Below are 20,500 nucleotides of genomic sequence, written 5' to 3'. Positions count from 1 at the left end.
TATTGGAAGCCACTCAGGTACGGCCGGAAGCTGATGGGCCATGCAGATCAACACGTTATCGGTCAGAATTTTTTGAGCGATGCAAGTGAATCGGTTGCATCGGCATGGACCCGACCCCGATATATGTTCTACTAACTTATTACACTTTGTCGTTCATCCTGTTTTAACATGTTTTTGTTTCAGTTTTATAAGGGTAATGAAGTATACAAGCAACGACTTCTTTTTAATTTTTTTCCGGCATCTAGTTCACATTTCTCTCACATGAATTAAGACGATAAACTTATAGTAATGATGTTAATGAAGACGATGATGATGATGATAATAATAATAATAATAATAATAATAATAATACCTTGTGTTATTATATAGAATTACATAAATTTGATTAATACATTCGTGTTCAGATATCCTAAAAAAACCCACTTTAATATTACATTTCACTGGATCACATCGCAGACGGCTGTAAACCGAACTCACGCTGGATACACAGACTTGCCCTGTGTCGCCTCACTCCAGCTCAACTAAGCTACAGCTAAAAGTAAAACGTAAACAATTATAATATAAGGTAATCTCTTAGAAAGTATTTAATATGATGGGAGAAATATAGAATACACTTTTTTTACATACAAGTTTTTGGGACGTTGGCTTGTGCTGTTTTTTGATATATATTACATAATTTACGCGCTGTCGAAAAAGATAAATCAGCAAGAATGGAAAACAGATTTACTGAGAACCTTTGGGGGTAGTAACTGTTGAAGCGCAGTAATAACTTCATAACGTCAATCTTTCGGGGATAGTTTAGTGGATAACTTGGACGCGGTCACACTAGCATGTTCCGTTGATCACAGTCGTTGAAACAGTTTTATCGACAGGCAGTGAATGACGATTTCGTCGACCCAGTGGTCACAAGAAAAAGAGCCATCTTACACACTTGATGACCGTTTCAGTAACCAAAACAAGCAATGACATCCTCGTACGAGACGCAGCAGCTATCTCTGCCCTAATAACAGGCGCAGTTTAGTTATAGAAGGTTAACACAAGAAAAGACGGTAACAGTGTGTACAGTACCATAATCTAGTACAAGAAGTCGGTCTGGAAGACTCCAAATCATTCTATGATTTGTCATCGCATGAGTAAGACCAAATTTCAGGAATTTTTACGCCTAGTGATATCAGTCATAGCCAAGAATCCATATTTACTGGGAGACTGTAGAGTTGTAGATCAGACTCCCGCATCACCGTCTCGTATCAAATAAGGTCTCGTCGTGATTTGTATTTTAACAATAATTACCTACGTCTAACTTGTATACCATACATGTAATACAGAAAATATGTTTCTAGCTAAGATAAATTTCAGTCATAAATGGGGATAGTTTATGAAGGATACTTTCCGAAATAATACTACAGAATTACAAAGATCAATACGGGCGACGGAAAATGGTCTCAATAGACAACTTTCGAACAGTGAAAACCGTTGACTAACCACAGCGTTGATTTCCCGTCGATAATTATAATTGGCACGTGTGACCGCGCCTTTATAATATGTGGTAAATATCAGTGGCTATAAGCAAGAATTCATTGTGTTCTTATCTACATGGTGAAAACTTTTAGACCCGTGTCGTTAAGACATCGCCAGTATGAACCATCAACGTCTGGAGTCCTCATTCCCTCTGATGATCACCTGATTATGTGAGCTACGCCAGACGAAGTTTTTCATACGACTTTTTCTTTTGGCTTTTAGGGGAGCTTTATTTGTGAGAGATGAACTTACGAACTTACAAACTCGTTCCTAGTGCTTTCCTCACGCCGTGCCTAGTGCCTTCGCGCTGTGTGTTTTCCCTATTGTTATATCAAGTTCTACTCATGTCATTACCTGTCTTTTCCGGGTCCCTTTGTCATTACCTACAAGTTTCCACGAGACTTTATTATGACTACATCCTGTCTCCTCCGTCTTCTCGCACCTTAGTAAGTCTCATCCCACCACATACCCCCTAGGATTCGTTCCTCACATCTCTAACCTTTCTTCATTTCGTAATTGTCTTCCTAATGTGACACTTTATTCATCTAAATCCTTTCCTCCAAACTTTTCCCTCACGTCCTGTCTTCCTTTGCCTTCGTCCAAATCCCCTTACGAGAGCATTGTTTACATCCTGCGAGTAGGGAGTCACACAGGAAGACTGTACTCCCTCCAGCGTCCCAAGGTCGTATAGTTCTCTCCTCTGCCTCTCTACCTGGGCATGGCTTCCACCTCCTCCACGGTCTCAGGCAGTCGGGTCTTGCCAGTCTCAGGCAGGAGGAGAGCGAGGAGACCGGCGGTGATTGAAAGGAGACCAAAGACCGTCGAGGGGACCGTGTAGTGCATTTCACCCTGTGGGAGGAGGAAGAGGTGGCGAGTTATGAGGGTGAAAGAGAATAAAAGGAACAGTATGATAATAAATGAAAACCAATCAAGAAGACACATTTAAGAAGAAGGAGAATTAAAGAAGAAGAAAACTTGGGTTGAGATTTTACAAAGAAAATCAACTCAAGGAAGAATATTTCAGAGTAAGAAGGGCTTAACATTTGGCCCCAACAGCAGGCAGTACCCACCATGAGGTCGACGATAAAGGGCGCGAGGGCCGAGCCTATCCTGGCACACATTGAGGAAGTGCCCACGGCAATATTCCTGACGCCCGTAGGTACCAGTTCCGCCGAGTATATGTACGCCACGCCGAAGGCTGAAGAATTGAAGAACTTCCCCACCGTGGCCAGCGACAGGTTCACCCATACATGCTCTGTGGGAGGGGCGAGGTAGCGGTGCTTCAGATAGTACAGTTTGGGGTGAAAAATAAGAGTAAAAGGAAATTAAATATAGAAGAGAAAAAACTATATTAATCTACACCACGAAGATGCTGGAAATCCAGTGTTTTGAACAACAGTGTCCACACTTGAGACACCCTGATTATACTGACAGACGCTACAGAAAGTATCTTTACGGAGGGGTCCGATGAGTTTCAAAATGAATACTGCGACTCCCGGTAGGATTGTCAAATTCCTTCGTCAGTTGTGTCATACTGTCTCACACAAAATCGTAAAGATACATTTCTTAAAGAGCAAGGAGACAATATACAAACATACATCACTCGACCTCACCTTTGGGCACCGCCATTATGAGGAGACAAGCTGCCCCACAGATAAGGAACAACACACACAGGTTCAGTCGCCGACCAAACCTTCAAGAGAATTGTCATATAAAAATGGAAACTTGTTTTGAATACAAAATAATAATTCTTAACTTGTTCAGATATTAACATGTAGTTGTGTTCAATATAGTAACTTAACATAGTGATATTGGTAGCTTTTATTTAAATAATTTAAAAATCGATAGATAACACTATAAATTATATTGACACTAAAAACAGGTAATCAGTGAAGCCGGTTAAGTCGATGCTTGTACGTGTATTTAAATAGGTGTGTGTGTGTGTGTGTGTGTGCACAACCACATACATATAAACGTATCTCTGTGTTTGTGCATATATGTAAAGGCATGTCTGTGCATGCGTGCGTGCTTGCCAGCTTACTTGTACTATGCATGCTGTGTGTGTGTGTGTGTGTGTGTGTGTGTGTGTGTGTGTGCCTTTTTGTGCATAAGCACTTACATGTAAGCGTATCTCTGTGTTTGTGCATATATGTAAAGGCATGTCTGTGCATGCGTGCGTGCTTGCCAGCTTACTTGTACTATGCATGCTGTGTGTGTGTGTGTGTGTGTGTGTGTGTGTGTGTGTGTGTGTGTGTGTGTGTGTGTGTGTGTGTGTGTGTGTGTGTGTGTGTGTGTGTGTGTGTGTGTGTGTGTGTGGTGGTGGGTTGGACGCGCATAAACTCACTTCTTCAGCGTCCAGCACACGAGTATATATGATGGGATCTCGACCACGCCAGAGAGGAAGACGATGAGGTATATAGAGGCGTTTATGTTGCCCCCGCTGAAGGCCAGACCGTAGTACACCATGCTGACGACGAACCACGCGAAGAAGATGATCAGACACCTCCGTCGCATGTTCTTGGTGCTCAGTAACGTGATCTGATGGTGAGTGAATGGTGTTAGTGGTGATAGTGATGGGGTGGTGACTGTTGGTAATAGATGATGTACTTACTGGTGACTGATAATGACGTGACTGATGATGATGAGGGAGGTGACGATGGTGATAAAGCAATGGTTATCTGGTGGTAATTTAGAGTTGATGATGGTGCTCTGATAATAATGGTGAAGTAGTGATTATTTGTTGTTGGAGACTAGTTGTGATGGACAATGGACTGATTATACTCACCCTTGACACTCACTCCCTGACACTCACCCTTGACACTCACTCCCTGACACTCACCCTTGACACTCACTCCCTGACACTCACCCTTGACACTCACTCCCTGACACTCACCCTTGACACTCACTCCCTGACACTCACCCTTGACACTCACTCCCTGACACTCACCCTTGACACTCACTTCCTGACACTCACCCTTGACACACACCTCTGACACACACCCTTAAAACATACCCCTAACACCCACCCCTGACACCCACCCCAAACAACCACCCCTGACATTCACCCTTGACACACACACACACCCTTAACACCCACCCCTACCCCTTCCTTCCCCTTGACAACACAGGTTTGCCACATGATTCGAACTGATTTTGTGTGTCAAGGACATACAGTATTTATATTGTGTGGTAATCAGTGTGGAAGGAGTTGCAATTCTCTGGTGAAGCAACCAAAGCAATATGTTGTGTGGAAGTTATTAAGTTATGGTGAAGTGACAAGTTGTATGCATGATTTTGGAAAGTTGTAAATCAGGTTGTGTACATGCTGTTGTAAGTAAGCTTTTAATCTTTGCTAGGGTAGGACTTATACACTGTGACTTCATAGATGAAACAATTTGCTGTGAGGTACAAATTATCATTATCTTCAGAATTTTGTTCTTTGGATATCTGTGAAATACTGTACATTTGAGATTTTTTGTTAATGTATTGTACCCCAGAAGCCTTCTTAGATTAATATGCAGGGTACAGTACTGTATATATTTTTGTCACTACCCAAGAAAGGTTTAGTCACCTTCACTATTACATTTACAGAGGCTGGTCAGGTTTTGTGTAGTGTGGTAACTGTGTTTACTTATATTCGACAGTAGAAAATTTGCAATAGTAAGCATACTATGGAATCAAATTGAATCAAATTGAAACAATATTAATTTAGGTCAAACACTTACAATGCTCTTGAAGAACTGGGTGACCTTCTTGAACACTCTGGTCTGCGTCAGCTTGGCTTGGGTCTTCTGCATGTAAGACAGAAGGTATATTAAGTACTGTGTTTGAGGCAGTTATGTCACTCAGGATTTACGAGTACCAAACCTGAATGTGGCAAGTTGTTTTTTTATCAGAGAATATTAACTTGTTTTGTGTTAAGGTATTTGTGATATTTGATTGTTAAATTTGATATTATTGTATGACGTATCTATAAGCTCGAGCACATACTCCTATTGTTTTTTTGTTTTTTTTTATATATGTTATTTTATTGTCTAGATTGTAATTACATATATTTGATTAACGCTTGGGTCATTACGGCCGTCTATTATTATGTCAAAACAATTGATTAAGTAGTGGTTTGTATGACTATTTGTCTTTCTTAGTAGTAGTGGTAGTAGTAGTAGTAGTAGTAGTAGTAGTAGTAGTAGTCGATATGCAAAAAATTCCAAGTTTAAGATCCATGCGTGATAATTAACGTGCAAGATACAGGCTGTAACACAGGTATACCTTAATATTAACAGCCAGAGCGTAAACAAAAAATAAATAAAATCACATGAACAGAAGTCAACAAACTCAGATCGGTTACAATATACAGAGAAGCACAGAAGAAAGCGAGTTAAGTTTAGCAGGAGTGGCTGATGTTTGGCACGGAAATAAGAAGGAATTATCGCCTTATATATTGGTTACATATTCAGGCTTATTAGATATTCCTACACTCGACATTTTATCAAGAATGAGCTTAAGCGATCAAAATGTCAGCCTCGTGTTCAGCAGGCAGGTAAATAATTGCGTCTCTTCTTTATCTTACCTCGTCCAGTTCATTTTCCAGTTGCAGTATTTTTTTTTCTTTACCGCTAACATCATTGTCTTCCTCCTAGTGTTTATGCCAGGTTGTTCATAATGTGATTAGAATTTGTGATAAACCTGGCAGTAAACTTTGCATGTTATAAAAAGTATCGTCTTATCGTGAGCTAAGAGTTAAGTTATCGTAGTCAAGGTGTGATGTTTTGATATTAAAGGGATTAAGCTATATTAAAGGAGGTAAAATAATCATTATATTAAGGAATAAATTCTTCTTCTCTTCCTATCAAAAAAATAAACACGAAAACTAATTAAAAAATGTCTATCAAGGGAATAAATTTTAGTAACTACAACGATAGAAATAGATAAATAAGAAAATAAATAATTAGAAGAATAAAATATATGTAAGCTAAATAACAACAATAACTAAATTAGAATCTCATGGGATTTTTTTTTTAAGTAATGATTTTGTGATTTTCAGGGAAGTCCATCACCTTTTATTGTGTGTCGACTACTTGAGACAAATAACACTAAGATAACATGTCCTTGGATTGGCCATTAAGTACTGTGGTAATTATTTCTTTTAACTGGCATTCAGATAACACATGTACTTGGAAAATGAGTCTCTATGGAATTTCATATTGTTCATTACTAAATTTGTGACTTGGTTTTAAAGTGCGTTCTCACATCTTCTCTCTCTCTCTCTCTCTCTCTCTCTCTCTCTCTCTCTCTCTCTCTCTCTCTCTCTCTCTCTCTCACCTCCTTATTGACGTGAGCCATAAGAACGTCCATCTCTTCCTTCTGAGGCATTGAGCCACCGTTGACCCTGGCTGCCTCCTTCAGGATCTCGAAGGCCTCCTGGTGGCGGCCCTGCATTATCAACCAACGAGGAGACTCCGGCAGCCACCTGAGGGAGACAGAACGAGACTTTCACCTCGGTAACTTACACACCTTCAGATCATTACCAAGTTCAACAGGGGAAATAAATGCCCTCTGAATTACTGCTTATTAACACCTGAAATTTAACCGCAACGTTCACTTAAGCTGTACCTCTGCCTCGTCATTTAACTGTCCATCAAGCTATGCGTATTTATATATTTTTATCCGGCCGCGTATATTGCCATCGTAGGCGACATCTCTCTTCAGCCTGAGAAAATTGGACAAAGAAGCACACGTTGTCGCGGGGTATCTGTACACTTGATAAGATTTGTGTAAGATCGATAACCTTTAGGCTACACTTGGTATAAATCTGTGTTTTGTTGATAAAAATAATCAGCTTTTCTGTTTCTACTGGTGACACACTATCCACCCATTGTATTGATACCATAACATATATTCCCAGACAAGATACTCACCTGAGAGATCTGTAAATTCACCTAAGCGTCCTGTTAGGTGAATTGCCAGTCACCTATAGATCTCCCATTGAAATTACCAGGTGGAGTGTTAGTCAAGGTGATGTTCTTGGACGTCTGGTAATCGTCAAGACAAGAAATGCTTCAAGTAACACATTTTCAGATTCAACATTGATTAAAAAAGACCATCTTATGCAGCAGACACCTGGGAGATCCACCTCAATGTTTACAGTAACACATAAACAACCCAGGAGACCTACCAGTAGTACAGGAGGAGGATGACGCTGGGTACAGAGATATACAGCTGGAGGTAACGCCACTCCCTGACGAAGTAAGCGATAGCCGGTAGGACCATAAAACCTATGCTGAAGAATCCCTGGTACATCATACCCATGGTGGTGCGTCCTTCCGGCCCTACCACCTCCATCACTGTGAGGGAGAGGTGAGAGTCCGTGAGGGGGAGGGGGGGGAGGAGGACTTTTAATCTTGGTATATCATATAAGGACTCCACACACACACACACACACACACAGGGGGGGACTCACAGATGACGAAGTTAGGTAGGAAGACGCCGGAACCAAAGGCCGCGACGAGGAAGCGGAGGATGATGAAGGCGACATAGTGTGTTGTGAAGGTGACACACACAGACGACACCAAGATCCCCACTGATGACAACAGCGCGATGGTGCGACGCCCGAACCTGAGACAGAGAGGCCACGAGTTGAGGTCAAAAGGTGGGAAAAAAAAGAATTATATCAGGAGGCCACGACGAGTTGGGGTCAAAGGCTACTAGAAATTACTCACGTCAGGAACCCGTCTACAGTGACAACAGAGCTTCCAAATTTAGCAAAAAAATGTATCTGTGGTATCAAAGATTATGAGTATAGCATAAAAAAAGAGATAAGAGAAATAAATAACGAGAAACCTTCACCTACTTGTCTGAAAGTTCACTGAGGATGACAGCGCCCGCCAACACTCCCGCCATGTAAGTGGACTGTACGACTGACGTGAGGTATCTCTCGTCACACACCAAGTCCCACTGTTGGGTGAAATAATTATTACTCATACATTAAATATCACTGAGTCTTTACTAAACTGCATAGACATATATAACAGAACCTTGATTTTACCTCTTCTACAACAGTGGTTTTGTAGACGGTGTGATTGTAGTCCCAGTCATGGCAGGTGTTGGTGGAGACGTTGGTGGGAAGGTCTGGTAGAGTGTCTCCGCTGAGGGCCCCGCTAGCCACCAGAGCGTCCCAGTCCCTGTTATAATAGCTGCAGGAGGAGTACTTGGCTTTCCCGTCTGTGTTGATTTCCCTGAGGATTATTATTATTATTATTATTATTATTATTATTATTATTATTACTATTTTGCATCTGTATTCTTGGGATGTTATTAACAGTCATCTTATTTTTTAAATGGTAATACAGTAATTGCATGTAGTAGTTTGGATGAATTATTTAAAACAAAATTGAATATTAGATTACGTTGAATATCTACTTGCTGTTCAGTAACTTTATATACAGTGCATTTATATTTCAAAAGAGACACTTCTATGTGAATGTTATAAGACTAAATACAGTAATTTAGGTGAACATGAAGGTGTACAGGTGTGGGCATGAAGGTGTACAGGTGTGGGTATGAAGGTGTACAGGTGTGGGTATGAAGGTGTACAGGTATGGGCATGGAGCTATACAGGTGTGGGCATACAGGTGTTATGACACAGGTAATACTAACCATGGTATGGAGATGTTGCGGAGGTCAAGTGTAGTATTAACGTGTTGGAGGCCAGGCACCTCACACCAATGGTCAGGGATGGCGCAGAGGAACGCTGCACAACAACACAACATTATATGCCATTAAAACCTTTGATATTTCCACTGTTTTAATCACTAAAAGAATAAATAAAAATAAAATATCTTAATCTTGGGTACCGGGGCTGGGGGACAGGGGGGGGGGGAATGGGAAGGGACGGGGAGGTAGGGAGTGTGGGGGAAATCTGTGCTCAATAAAATCGACTGGTGTTTGCTTAAAAAAATATCAACAGATTCGTCTAGTAATAAAGGGGTTAAACTCAATCAAAACATTTGAAGATCCTAATTTATCTAAACAGAAAACATTACATAAATTATCTTTTTATATTCTAATGTTTTAAATTTCACCTAATACCTTTGATGAAGGAAGGAAGATGAAAGAAGGAGGGTGAAAGAAGGAAGATGAAAGAAGGAAGATGAAGGAGTGCAGGCTGAGTAAAAATTCCTAACATTGTTGAGACTTTACACCATTTTGGTCTTAGAAACTTATTTAATAAAAACACACGTGGCTCCGTGTTTAAGAACCCTTCCTTCTTACAGTAAAATAAACTATGGTAGAATTTATCACACTTCAAAATACAACTGATAAGACCGCTGAGTTGACAAGACCGACAACAGGTTTTATTATCGCCACCTAAAAAACCTAAAAACAACTACCGCTTATGTTGAAACTTAAACCAGCCGGATATCGTTCATAAGAATCAAGGTAAACCAGAGATCCAATTATAATTATCGACTACAGTTTATGAGACAAGACCACAAGAGAGATTCCAAATACTTGAATTCCTACTCGATAAAATGACAGAACTACCCCTCCCTCTCTCTCCGACCTCCACCTCCCACACTGATGCCTGTACAATATATATATATATATATATATATATATATATATATATATATATATATATATATATATATATATATATATATATATATATATATATATATGAGATAACCACAAGGAAAAAACACGAGTTATCAGCATTTACCTGGATCACGCGTACCTGCAGTGATTTACTTGCATATATATACATATATATATATATATATATATATATATATATATATATATATATATATATATATATATATATATATATATATATATATATATATATATATATATATATATATATATATATATATATATATATATATATATATTTTTTTTTTTTTTTTTTTTTTTTTTTTGTATTAGCCCACCCCGACACAGGTCACTGACCCACATCGGGGCCTGGGGGGCGAAAATGTAATAATGATAATAATAATAATAAAAGACAAAAATGAAAAGAAAAAAAGATCAAGAGTGAGAAACAATATATGTATGTTGTGTTGTCAAAGTAAGAGTAACAATTATGTGCAAATGAAACCCTGCAATTGTATGTAAATGAGGCAGAAATTCACATCAGCAACCTGGGACTTGGTCACAAATTTTGTGATGCCATATGGCAGCAGCGTCTACCATCAGACAACACATTATGCTTCCAATATCTTCCCAGGCGGTAGTACCTCACTGTTTGGTAGCTACTTACTACCTATGTGAACTCGAAGCCATGAAAGGCCCATGGTGGAGATTCGCGGACGATTCAATCCAGCCAATCACATAACCCAGGGGTTCTCAACCAGGGGGGAATTACCCCCAGGGGGGGAATTCAGGTTTTCAGGGGGGGAAAACTGATTCGGGAGCAAGAGATATGTTCGATGAGAAATCAATCACAGAATTTTGGCCCTTGATGTGCGATTCCTACCCAAAAGTGGCAGAAAGAGCTATCCGTGCATTGCTTCCGTTTGTGTCGACATATCTTTGTGAGTCAGGCTTTTCAACTCTGTTGCAAATTAAAACGAAGCAACGTAGTAGATTAGAGGTAGAAAATGACCTGCGTTGTGCCCTTTCAAGCACTCCTCCGCGTATCCCAGAATTGGCGAAGAAAAAGCAATCACAGGTTTCTCATTGACTGTAATCTTCATCTGAATAAAATTAATTACAAATTTACAATATCCCGGTATTCTATTGAACTTTTTGTTTATTGCATTATGCTTCAGTTTGGTCTATTAAGTAATTCATTATAAAAAAAAAAAAACTATTTTACTTTTATTCAAGTTTTATAAATCCATCAACATTTTCAATTGGCATTTAATTTGTAAAACTCCACTATAAAAATAATCCATGTAAAATTGTAAATGTATATGTATTAATATGGAAAAAATAAAGGATTTTCAGTATTATATGCATATTATTTGGAATGCACTTTTTGAGGCAGACAATCTTGGAAAGGAGGGGGGAATGACATTCTGACATATGGTGAAAGGGGTGCATGGGGCAAACAAGGTTGAGAACCACTGGGATAGACGATCGTGAGAAGTTATAGATATTGCTTACTGAATATAGACGGTAAATTATAGAAGCACAAGGGAGATTATATGGAAGGCGTTCATAAAGCAGTTAAATTAATGATGATGATGATGATGATGATAATAAAAGAGGTTTATTATATACGTATTAAAACTTGTATTCCTCCACTTTTCTTAAACTAAACGACCAGGAGCTGTAAGAGTATTTGTAGTTCTTTGGGGTTTTTTTTCAGCCAGGATTGAAACTGGTTACTGTCACCTTGAAGGGTTAGTTACCTGACGTCTCGTGTGCGGTTCTGAGAATAATTATATCTTTCTGAAACCTGCTGCCGAGTCCTTCCTGGCGAACCGGTTTTGTACCATATGTGTATACTCTTACACACACAGTTATATATACACTCATACACCTACTTACACACACATACATATACACTCACGCACATACCCACGTCCCCCCACGCACACAACCCGACCACCATCTTACCTACAGTAGAACACCGTCCCGTGACGTCACATACCTGTTATGTATATAACGTGTCCAGGACCAGGTTAGGTTTGGTTAGGTTAGGTTAGCCTCACCGTAATTGTAGTATATGTCAATTCTAGTTCAGGTAGAGTCTCAGTGAAATATTGTAGCCATTTTTGTACGGATTCAAAGTTGTACTGCGAGTGATATACGAGTCTCCTGTGTTACTTTACTTTACTTTAACCTCTTCGCTACTGTCAACGATTAAAGCGGTCGGCCACGTGTCTGTTACACAATCTTGGCTCTATAATCTATCTGAATCTTTGTTGGTGTTGGTCTGGTCTGGTCTGGTCTGGTCTTTCTGATCTGGTCTGGTCTTTCTGATCTGGTCTGGTCTTTTCTGATCTGATCTGGTCTGGTCTTTTCTGATCTGGTCTGGTCTGGTCTGGTCTTTTCTGGTCTGGTCTGGTCTGGTCTTTTCTGGTCTGGTCTTTCCTGATCTGGTCTGGTCTGGTCTGGTCTTTCCTGATCTGGTCTGGTCTGGTCTTTTCTGATCTGGTCTGGTCTGGTCTTTTCTGATCTGGTCTGGTCTGGTCTTCAAAGGGTTACAGATTAAACCATCGTCCTAGGGTGGGGTGAGGTGGAGTAGGAGTGCCATGGAGGTTCTAGGAGGACAGGAACAGGAGGTCATGGAGGCGCTAGGAGTCAGGAGGAGGGAGTGTCATGGAGGCGCTAGGAGTGTCATGGAGGCGCTAGGAGTGTCATGGAGGCGCCAGGAGGCAAGCCATGGAGGCGCTAGGGAGGCCATGGAGGTGCTTAGGAATGTCATGGAGGCAAGCAGGGAGGACAGGGGAGGAACGAGGAATGTCAGTGGAGGCGCTAGGAGGACAGGGAGGAACGAGGAATGTCATGGAGGCCCAGGAGGACAGGGAGGAACGAGGAATGTCATGGAGGCGCTAGGGAGTGACAGGAGGAACGAGGAATGCTGCGGAGGCGCTGGAGGACAGGGGAGGAACGAGGAATGTCATGGAGGCGCTAGGGAGTGTCAAGTGGAGGCGCGGGGAGGCTGGGTGGAGGTGCTAGGAGTGTGATGCGGGAGGCGCCAGGAGTGTCATGGAGGCGCCAGGAGTGTCAGCTGGAGGCGCTAGGAGTGTCATGGAGGCGCTAGGAGTGTGATGGAGGCGCTAGGAGTGTCATGGAGGCGCCAGGAGTGTCACGGAGGCGCCAGGAGTGTCATGGAGGAACGAGAAGTGTTCATGGAGGCGCTAGGAGTGTCATGGAGGCGCTAGGAGTGTGTTGGGGGTATGATGGGGGTGTTGCTAGGGTGGTATTGGGGCCAGAGTTAAGGTTAATAAAGAACAACAGGATGTAAACAATGAAGCATCGTGAGTAGTATTGGCCAGAAGAGGGAGTTAGAATTCATCCTTGTATCTAACTAATGGTCTCCAACCTTATTGTGGCCTTGTCCAGCTGGCCAGGGACAAATATATTTACTGTTTACCATTGTTTGTTTACCTGCACTGTCTATGTTTACTATACCTGCACTGTTTATATACCTACACTGTCTACCTACCACCTACACTGTCTATGTACACACCTTTGGAATAGGTTAGCAACAGTGTGGTTAATCTTCAGGTGATGGCCATTCAGCTTTGGTCCCAGGAGTGTACAAGGGAGTTAGTGGGCGGCGGGGCGGGGAAGTGGGTAATCTCTGACAAACACCATTATCTCCCGCTACTCATCTGCCTTTATATCCCTTATCAGCTTAGCGAGGATACAAGATTGTGTTAGTTTGGTAGAGAAAGAAGTTGTTTAGCTGTCTCCTTCCTCTCCTTATCTCCCCGTCTTGCCCCTCTGATGCTGTCTCCTTCCCCTCCTTAGCTCCCCGTCTTGCCCCTCTGATGCTGTCTCTTTCCTCTCCTTATCTCCCCGTCTTGCCCCTCTGATGCTGTCTCTCCTCCTTATCTCCCCATCTTGCCCTTCTGATGCTGTCTCCTTCCCCTCCTTAGCTCCCGTCTTGCCCCTCTGATGCTGTCTCTTTCCTCTCCTTATCTCCCCGTCTTGCCCCTCTGATGCTGTCTCCTTCTCTCCTTAGCCCCGTCTTGCCCCTCTGATGCTGTCTCCTTCCCTTAGCTCCCCGTCTTGCCCTCTGATGCTGTCTCTTTCCTCTCCTTATCTCCCGTCTTGCCCCTCTGATGCTGTCTCTTTCCTCTCCTTATCTCCCCGTCTTGCCTTTGATGCTGTCTCTTTCCTCTCCTTAGCTCCCCGTCTTGCCTCTGATGCTGTCTCTTTCCTCTCCTTAGCTCCCCGTCTTGCCCCTCTGATGCTGTCTCTTTCCTCTCCTTATCTCCCGTCTTGCCCTCTGATGCTGTCTCTTTCCTCTCCTTATCTCCCGTCTTGCCCCTCTGATGCTGTCTCCTTCCTCTCCTTATCTCCCCGTCTTGCCCCTCTGATGCTGTCTCTTTCCTCTCCTTAGCTCCCCTCTTGCCCTCTGATGCTGTCTCTTTCCTCTCCTTATCTCCCGTCTTGCCCCTCTGATGCTGTCTCTTTCCTCTCCTTATCTTCCGTCTTCCTCTGATGCTGTCTCCTTCCCCTCCTTAGCTCCCCTCTTGCCCCTCTGATGCTGTCTCCTTCCTCTCCTTAGCTCCCCGTCTTGCCCCTCTGATGCTTCTCCTTCCTCTCCTTATCTCCGTCTTGCCCCTCTGATGCTGTCTCTTCTCTCCTTATCTCCCGTCTTGCCCCTCTGATGCTGTCTCTTTCCTCTCCTTAGCTCCCCGTCTTGCCTCTGATGCTGTCTCCTTCCTCTCCTTAGCTCCCGTCTTGCCCCTCTGATGCTGTCTTTCCTCTCCTTATCTTCCCGTCTTGCCCCTCTGATGCTGTCTCCTTCCCTCCTTAGCTCCCCGTCTTGCCCCTCTGATGCTGTCTCCTTCCTCTCCTTATCTCCGTCTTGCCTCTGATGCTGTCCTTCCTCTCCTTATCTCCCCGTCTTGCCCTCTGATGCTGTCTCTTTCCTCTCCTTATCTCCCCGTCTTGCCCCTCTGATGCTGTCTCTTTCCTCTCCTTAGCTCCCCGTCTTGCCCCTCTGATGCTGTCCTTCCTCTCCTTATCTCCCCGTCTTGCCCCTCTGATGCTGTCTCTTTCCTCTCTATCTCCCCGTCTTGCCCTCTGATGCTGTCTCTTTCCTCCTTAGCTCCCGTCTTGCCTGATGCTGTCTCCTTCCCTCCTTAGCTCCCCGTCTTGCCCCTCTGATGCTGTCTCTTTCTCTCCTTATCTTCCCGTCTTGCCCCTCTGATGCTGTCTCCTTCCCTCCTTAGCTCCCCGTCTTGCCTCTGATGCTGTCTCCTTCCTCTCCTTATCTCCCCGTCTTGCCCCTCTGATGCTGTCTCTTTCCTCTCCTTAGCTCCTCTTGCCCCTCTGATGCTGTCTCCTTCCTCTCCCTCCCGTCTTGCCCCTCTGATGCTGTCTTTCCTCTCCTTATCTCCCCGTCTTGCCCCTCTGATGCTGTCTCTTTCCCTCCTTATCTCCCCGTCTTGCCCCTCTGATGCTGTCTCTTTCCTCTCCTTATCTTCCCGTCTTGCCCTCTGATGCTGTCTCCTTCCTCCTTAGCTCCCCGTCTTGCCCTCTGATGCTGTCTCCTTCCTCTCCTTAGCTCCCCTCTTGCCCTCTGATGCTGTCTCCTTCTCTCCTTATCTTCCCGTCTTTCCCCTCTGATGCTGTCTCCTTCCCTCCTTAGTCCCGTCTTGCCCCTCTGATGCTGTCTCCTTCCTCTCCTTATCTCCCCGTCTTGCCCCTCTGATGCTGTCTCTTTCCTCTCCTTATCTCCCCGTCTTGCCCCTCTGATGCTGTCTCTTTCCTCTCCTTATCTCCCCGTCTTGCCCCTCTGATGCTGTCTCCTTCCTCCTTATCTCCCCGTCTTGCCCTCTGATGCTGTCTCTTTCCTCTCCTTATCTCCCGTCTTGCCCTCTGATGCTGTCTCCTTCTCTCTTTATCTCCCTTGCCTCTGATGCTGTCTCTTTCTCCCTCTATCTCCCCCGTCTTGCCCCTCTGATGCTGTCTCTTTCCTCTCCTTATCTCCCCGTCTTGCCCTCTGATGCTGTCTCTTTCCTCTCCTTATCTCCCCGTCTTGCCCCTCTGATGCTGTCTCTTTCCTCTCCTTATCTCCCCGTCTTGCCCCTCTGATGCTGTCTCTTTCCTCTCCTTATCTCCCCGTCTTGCCCCTCTGATGCTGTCTTTTCCTCTCCTTATCTCCGTCTTGCCCTCTGATGCTGTCTCTTTCCTCTCCTTATCTCCCGTCTTGCCCCTCTGATGCTGTCTCTTTCTCTCCTTATCCCCGTCTTGCCCCTCTGATGCTGTCTCTTTCCTCTCCTTATCTCCCCGTCTTGCCCCTCTGATGCTGTCTCTTTCCTCTCCTTAGCTCCCCGTCTTGCCCCTCTGATGCTGTCTCCTTCTCTCCTTATCTTCCTCTCCCTCTGATGCTGTCTCTTTCTCTCCTTTCCCGTCTTGCCCCTCTCTGGTGCCGCCTCTTTGCTCCCGTCTTCCCTCTGATGCTGTCTCTTCTCTCCTTAGCTCCCCGTCTTGCCCCTCTGATGCTGTCTCCTTCCTCTCCTTATCAACCCTCATATCTCTCTACTTCAATATTTTTCTATCTCTCTCCTAATACTCAGTGTCTCTCTCCCAGTGTATAGAGATGTATTATACTAGACTAGAGTCTTTATGACATACATACATACATACATACATACATACATACATACATACATACATACATACATAACATCAACATCTCTTCCGACTAACAAGAGAGATTTATTATTCATTAGTTGTGTGGTGTAGTCTCCTTTAACCACTCAGAGACCTTGCCTTACTAGCCACTGAGAAACCTTGCCTTCTTGACCACTCAGAGACCTTGCCTTATTGACCACTCAGAGGCCTTGGTGTATTGGACAATCAAAAACACGAAGGCCTAAGTTTATCTGCTTATCAGAGACCTTGATTCACCATTCACTCAGACCTTAGTTCATCGTCCACTCAGATAACACTCACCATCATGTGCTTATCACTCGACACGTGAGGAACACCTAAAGGTTAACCCCCAGCATATATCACCCTAACCAACCTAACCTAATCTAACTTGACCTAATTTAGTCAAATCTAGCAAAACCACTTCTCCAAACGGAAACCTAAACCAAATCACCAGATAAAAATAAGCTCGGGGTGTCTAATATTCAGGTGATCTCAAGAACCCTAACATCATCTCAAATAAATCAATAAATGACTCGGAGAATGTGGTAAATTGTGGTAGAAATGTGGAGAGCTAATTGAATAGATTTTCACAATGCGCAGTGGGTGATGCTTCCTCCCAGCTGCGCGTTTATGAGCCGGCTAGCTATTCAAGAGGTTAAGTGTTGGTCTCCTGCTTCTCCTGCCGCCTGACAAGAGAGAGAGAGAGAGAGAATAAATTGGCAGTTAGAGAGAAAGAGACCGAGAGAACTAACCAAAGAGAGGAAATGAAATAGACAGAATGAGAGAAAATGAAAGAACCAAAGAGACAGAGTATCAGATGGGCAGAAAGGGAGAGACAGAAGCAGAGAGAAACTACCCAAAATACAATTCCATTCTGCTATTTATCGACAGAAATGGACAGTTAGACAGACTACCCCCAAGCACATCAACTTCCCCCAGTTCAGTACGACACCATCACCAAGCACGACAATACGACCTTCCAGTTGTACGATTATGTCTTGCTGTGTGCATCGAGAATAAGATACCGTATGATGCATTTAGACCGTCTGGTTTACATTTCATATTGACACAGAGGCGATGACCCAAATTATCAATACTTCATTCAGTTCATTTACTGATCTAGAAAGGAGAGTGCAAATGCAGATACAAGTAAACCTAACCTAACCAAACCTAACTTCAGAAAATATTAGGAACATTAACTACTTGGAATAAACCACACCTGGCCTAACCTAAACCTAACGTAACCTGAACTAACCTAACATAACCTGAACTAACCTGCACTAATCTAGCGGTTAACTTAACCTCCTAAACTAACCTAATCTAACCTATCCTAAATCAACCTAACAACCTTCTAACCAAGCACAACTACAAGTGGGTAAGTGTGGTATAGATTAAGCTGCGAACAGTACATTAGGCAGCAGCTTCGACTTTCGACACTTGACAACATCTGCTGGAAATATCTACTTGTGGGAGTCTTATACCTGTATGTGGTTGGTGAATGTTACTTTTTCGTTATATTTTACATCGGAATTAACAACACAGAAAAACACACTCAATTGTAAAGAAAGGTTTGTTTTATGCGTACTTAGTTTATGCGATATTGTTTTTATGCGGTATTTGTTTTATGCGGTTTGTTTATGCTGTACTTGTTTTATGCGGTACTTGTTTTATGCTGTACTTGTTTTTATGCGGTATTTGTTTTATGCATTTGTTTTATGTGGTATTTGTTTATGCGGTATTTGTTTTATGCTGTACATGTTTTATGCGGTATTTGTTTTATGCTGTACTTGTTTTATGCGGTATTTGTTTTATGCGGTATTTGTTTTATGTGGTATTTGTTTTATGCGGTATTTGTTTTATGCTGTACTTGTTTTATGCGGTATTTGTTTTATGCTGTACTTGTTTTATGCGGTATTTGTTTTATGCCGTACTTGTTTTATGCGGTATTTGTTTTTGCTGTACTTGTTTTATGCGGTATTTGTTTTTGCTGTACTTGTTTTATGCGGTATTTGTTTTATGCCGTACTTGTTTTATGCGGTATTTGTTTTTGCTGTACTTGTTTCATGCTGTACTTTTTTACACATTTCTTGTTGCATCTTGTCAGTTACCATAGTACTTCAACCAGACCTTTGAACCTCTCCCCCCCTCCCCCTACCTCTCCACACCCCTCAACCTTATCACCACTCGTCAACGCCACAGCCCCTCTGAAGGACCCGACCCATCCAAGCTTATCTCCATAGCACAACGGAATAACCTATCTCTTGGACTGTGTATAGTACATATTCTTGTCGCTGCTTCACAGTGATAAAAGGTGGACTGATAACGAGAGCCCTACACTAGGTCTTTTCTACTGAGTTAAAGTATCGTGACTTTTCTTCGTACTATCTGATTCCTTTCTTACCAGTGACATTACCCATATGAATCTGACCTCTATACATATATAGCTGTTAATAAATATGATGTATTTCTTTGTGTATGAACCTCTGTCCTGCGTGGCAGTGAGAAGTGATACCACCCTCAGTGTCAAGACCTGACTGAATTACTCAGAATAGGCAGACTGTACTACAAGCTTTGCCAATAAATTTGTTAAATTAAAAAACTAACCCATTTTAAAGATAGAGGGAGAGGAATCATGGTGTTTATAGTTGTTATGGCAAGATGGCAAAGGACGACAGGGGGTTAAATCCCTTCAAAAGAGGATTAGATCGTTTTTTATCATTCCAATAAGGTGGTGGATATAGGGGATTAAAAGTCTTATTGTTAATCCTTCTAGGTATAACTATAAAGGAAATGAAATTCGATCTCTTCATCGACCTTACAGCACAAAAAGAATGGAATTACATCACTTTAACTTACATCTTCCTAACTCTCTCCTCTCGTTTGTTGATATCTAACCTAACAAAGATCAAATATAAACCAACCATCTCATATGTATCTCTTCGTGCATTTTACTTCATCATGAATCAACTTACATGACTCATAAAGCCTGCCCAGAATATTGAGTGAGGAATCTTCCGTGGCGAGAATAACATAGCGTAGTAATACCTAACCTAGGGTACTACTTTACCTGGCATGGTTCTGAATAAAAGGAGGTCAGACACGGTTATCCAAGGGGTTTACATAGATACCTACCCAAATACCCTGCACCCAGATACCGACAAACATACCCACTCTACCCTAACCTAATCTAATCAAACCCTACCCTGACTTAACCTAACCTACCCTAATGGAACAGCTTATCAACCTTAGTGAATAATAATTTTCCATCAGTTAGTGGTAGTGGTAATTTCTTCTTCGATTTATATAAACGTATTATCATATACTGTACTGTCTATTCCTATAACAATATAATCTTTTATATAACCTGTAAATTTTTATACTTGATGAGATGGATGATCTTTGTTTTGGTTATTTTAGTCGGGAAAATATCGACTTTTTATCCCCCCCCCCACATATTTTTTCCCAGTTATGTTATTGAAAGAAATTAAATAAGAGAGTTGAATACATACATACATACATACATTTCATATATACATACTTACATAAACGGAAGACAGTAGCAATGAGGACTACGGATCAGGAGGCAGTAGCATTGGGGATTGAAATACAGAATAACACAAAAGTAACAGATGCTTTGAATAGCGTAGTAGCGGCTGACAGGAGCCAATTTAAGTGCACCATGAGACAA

The 20,500-nt window shown here is 42.4% G+C and overlaps 1 protein-coding gene across 2 annotated transcripts in view; it reads right to left on the bottom strand.

The window, feature by feature from the left end:
• Positions 1-210: 210 nt before the first annotated feature.
• Positions 211-20,500, bottom strand: part of LOC121868362 (organic cation transporter protein-like) — a 31,803-nt gene continuing 11,513 nt past the window's right edge. The window contains exons 3-14 of one of the 2 annotated variants that reach the window (XM_042368885.1): positions 9,175-9,268; positions 8,564-8,753; positions 8,369-8,472; positions 7,979-8,133; positions 7,694-7,862; positions 6,841-6,988; positions 6,089-6,154; positions 5,244-5,309; positions 3,863-4,056; positions 3,132-3,211; positions 2,589-2,773; positions 211-2,367 (exon numbers count right to left, since the gene is read on the bottom strand). In XM_042368885.1, the coding sequence (XP_042224819.1) occupies positions 2,227-2,367; positions 2,589-2,773; positions 3,132-3,211; positions 3,863-4,056; positions 5,244-5,309; positions 6,089-6,154; positions 6,841-6,988; positions 7,694-7,862; positions 7,979-8,133; positions 8,369-8,472; positions 8,564-8,753; positions 9,175-9,268 (1,592 nt within the window). In that variant the 3' untranslated portion in view covers positions 211-2,226. The remainder of the gene's footprint in view (positions 2,368-2,588; positions 2,774-3,131; positions 3,212-3,862; positions 4,057-5,243; positions 5,310-6,088; positions 6,155-6,840; positions 6,989-7,693; positions 7,863-7,978; positions 8,134-8,368; positions 8,473-8,563; positions 8,754-9,174; positions 9,269-20,500) is intronic. The other variant, XM_042368886.1, reaches the window with a different exon arrangement.

Source organism: Homarus americanus, unplaced genomic scaffold, assembly GCF_018991925.1.
Source record: "Homarus americanus isolate GMGI-L3 unplaced genomic scaffold, GMGI_Hamer_2.0 scaffold19318, whole genome shotgun sequence".
NCBI classification, from domain to species: Eukaryota; Metazoa; Arthropoda; class Malacostraca; order Decapoda; family Nephropidae; genus Homarus; species Homarus americanus.
The sequence above is the reverse complement of the archived record's forward strand: the minus strand, read 5'-3'. Positions and strand labels throughout refer to the sequence as shown.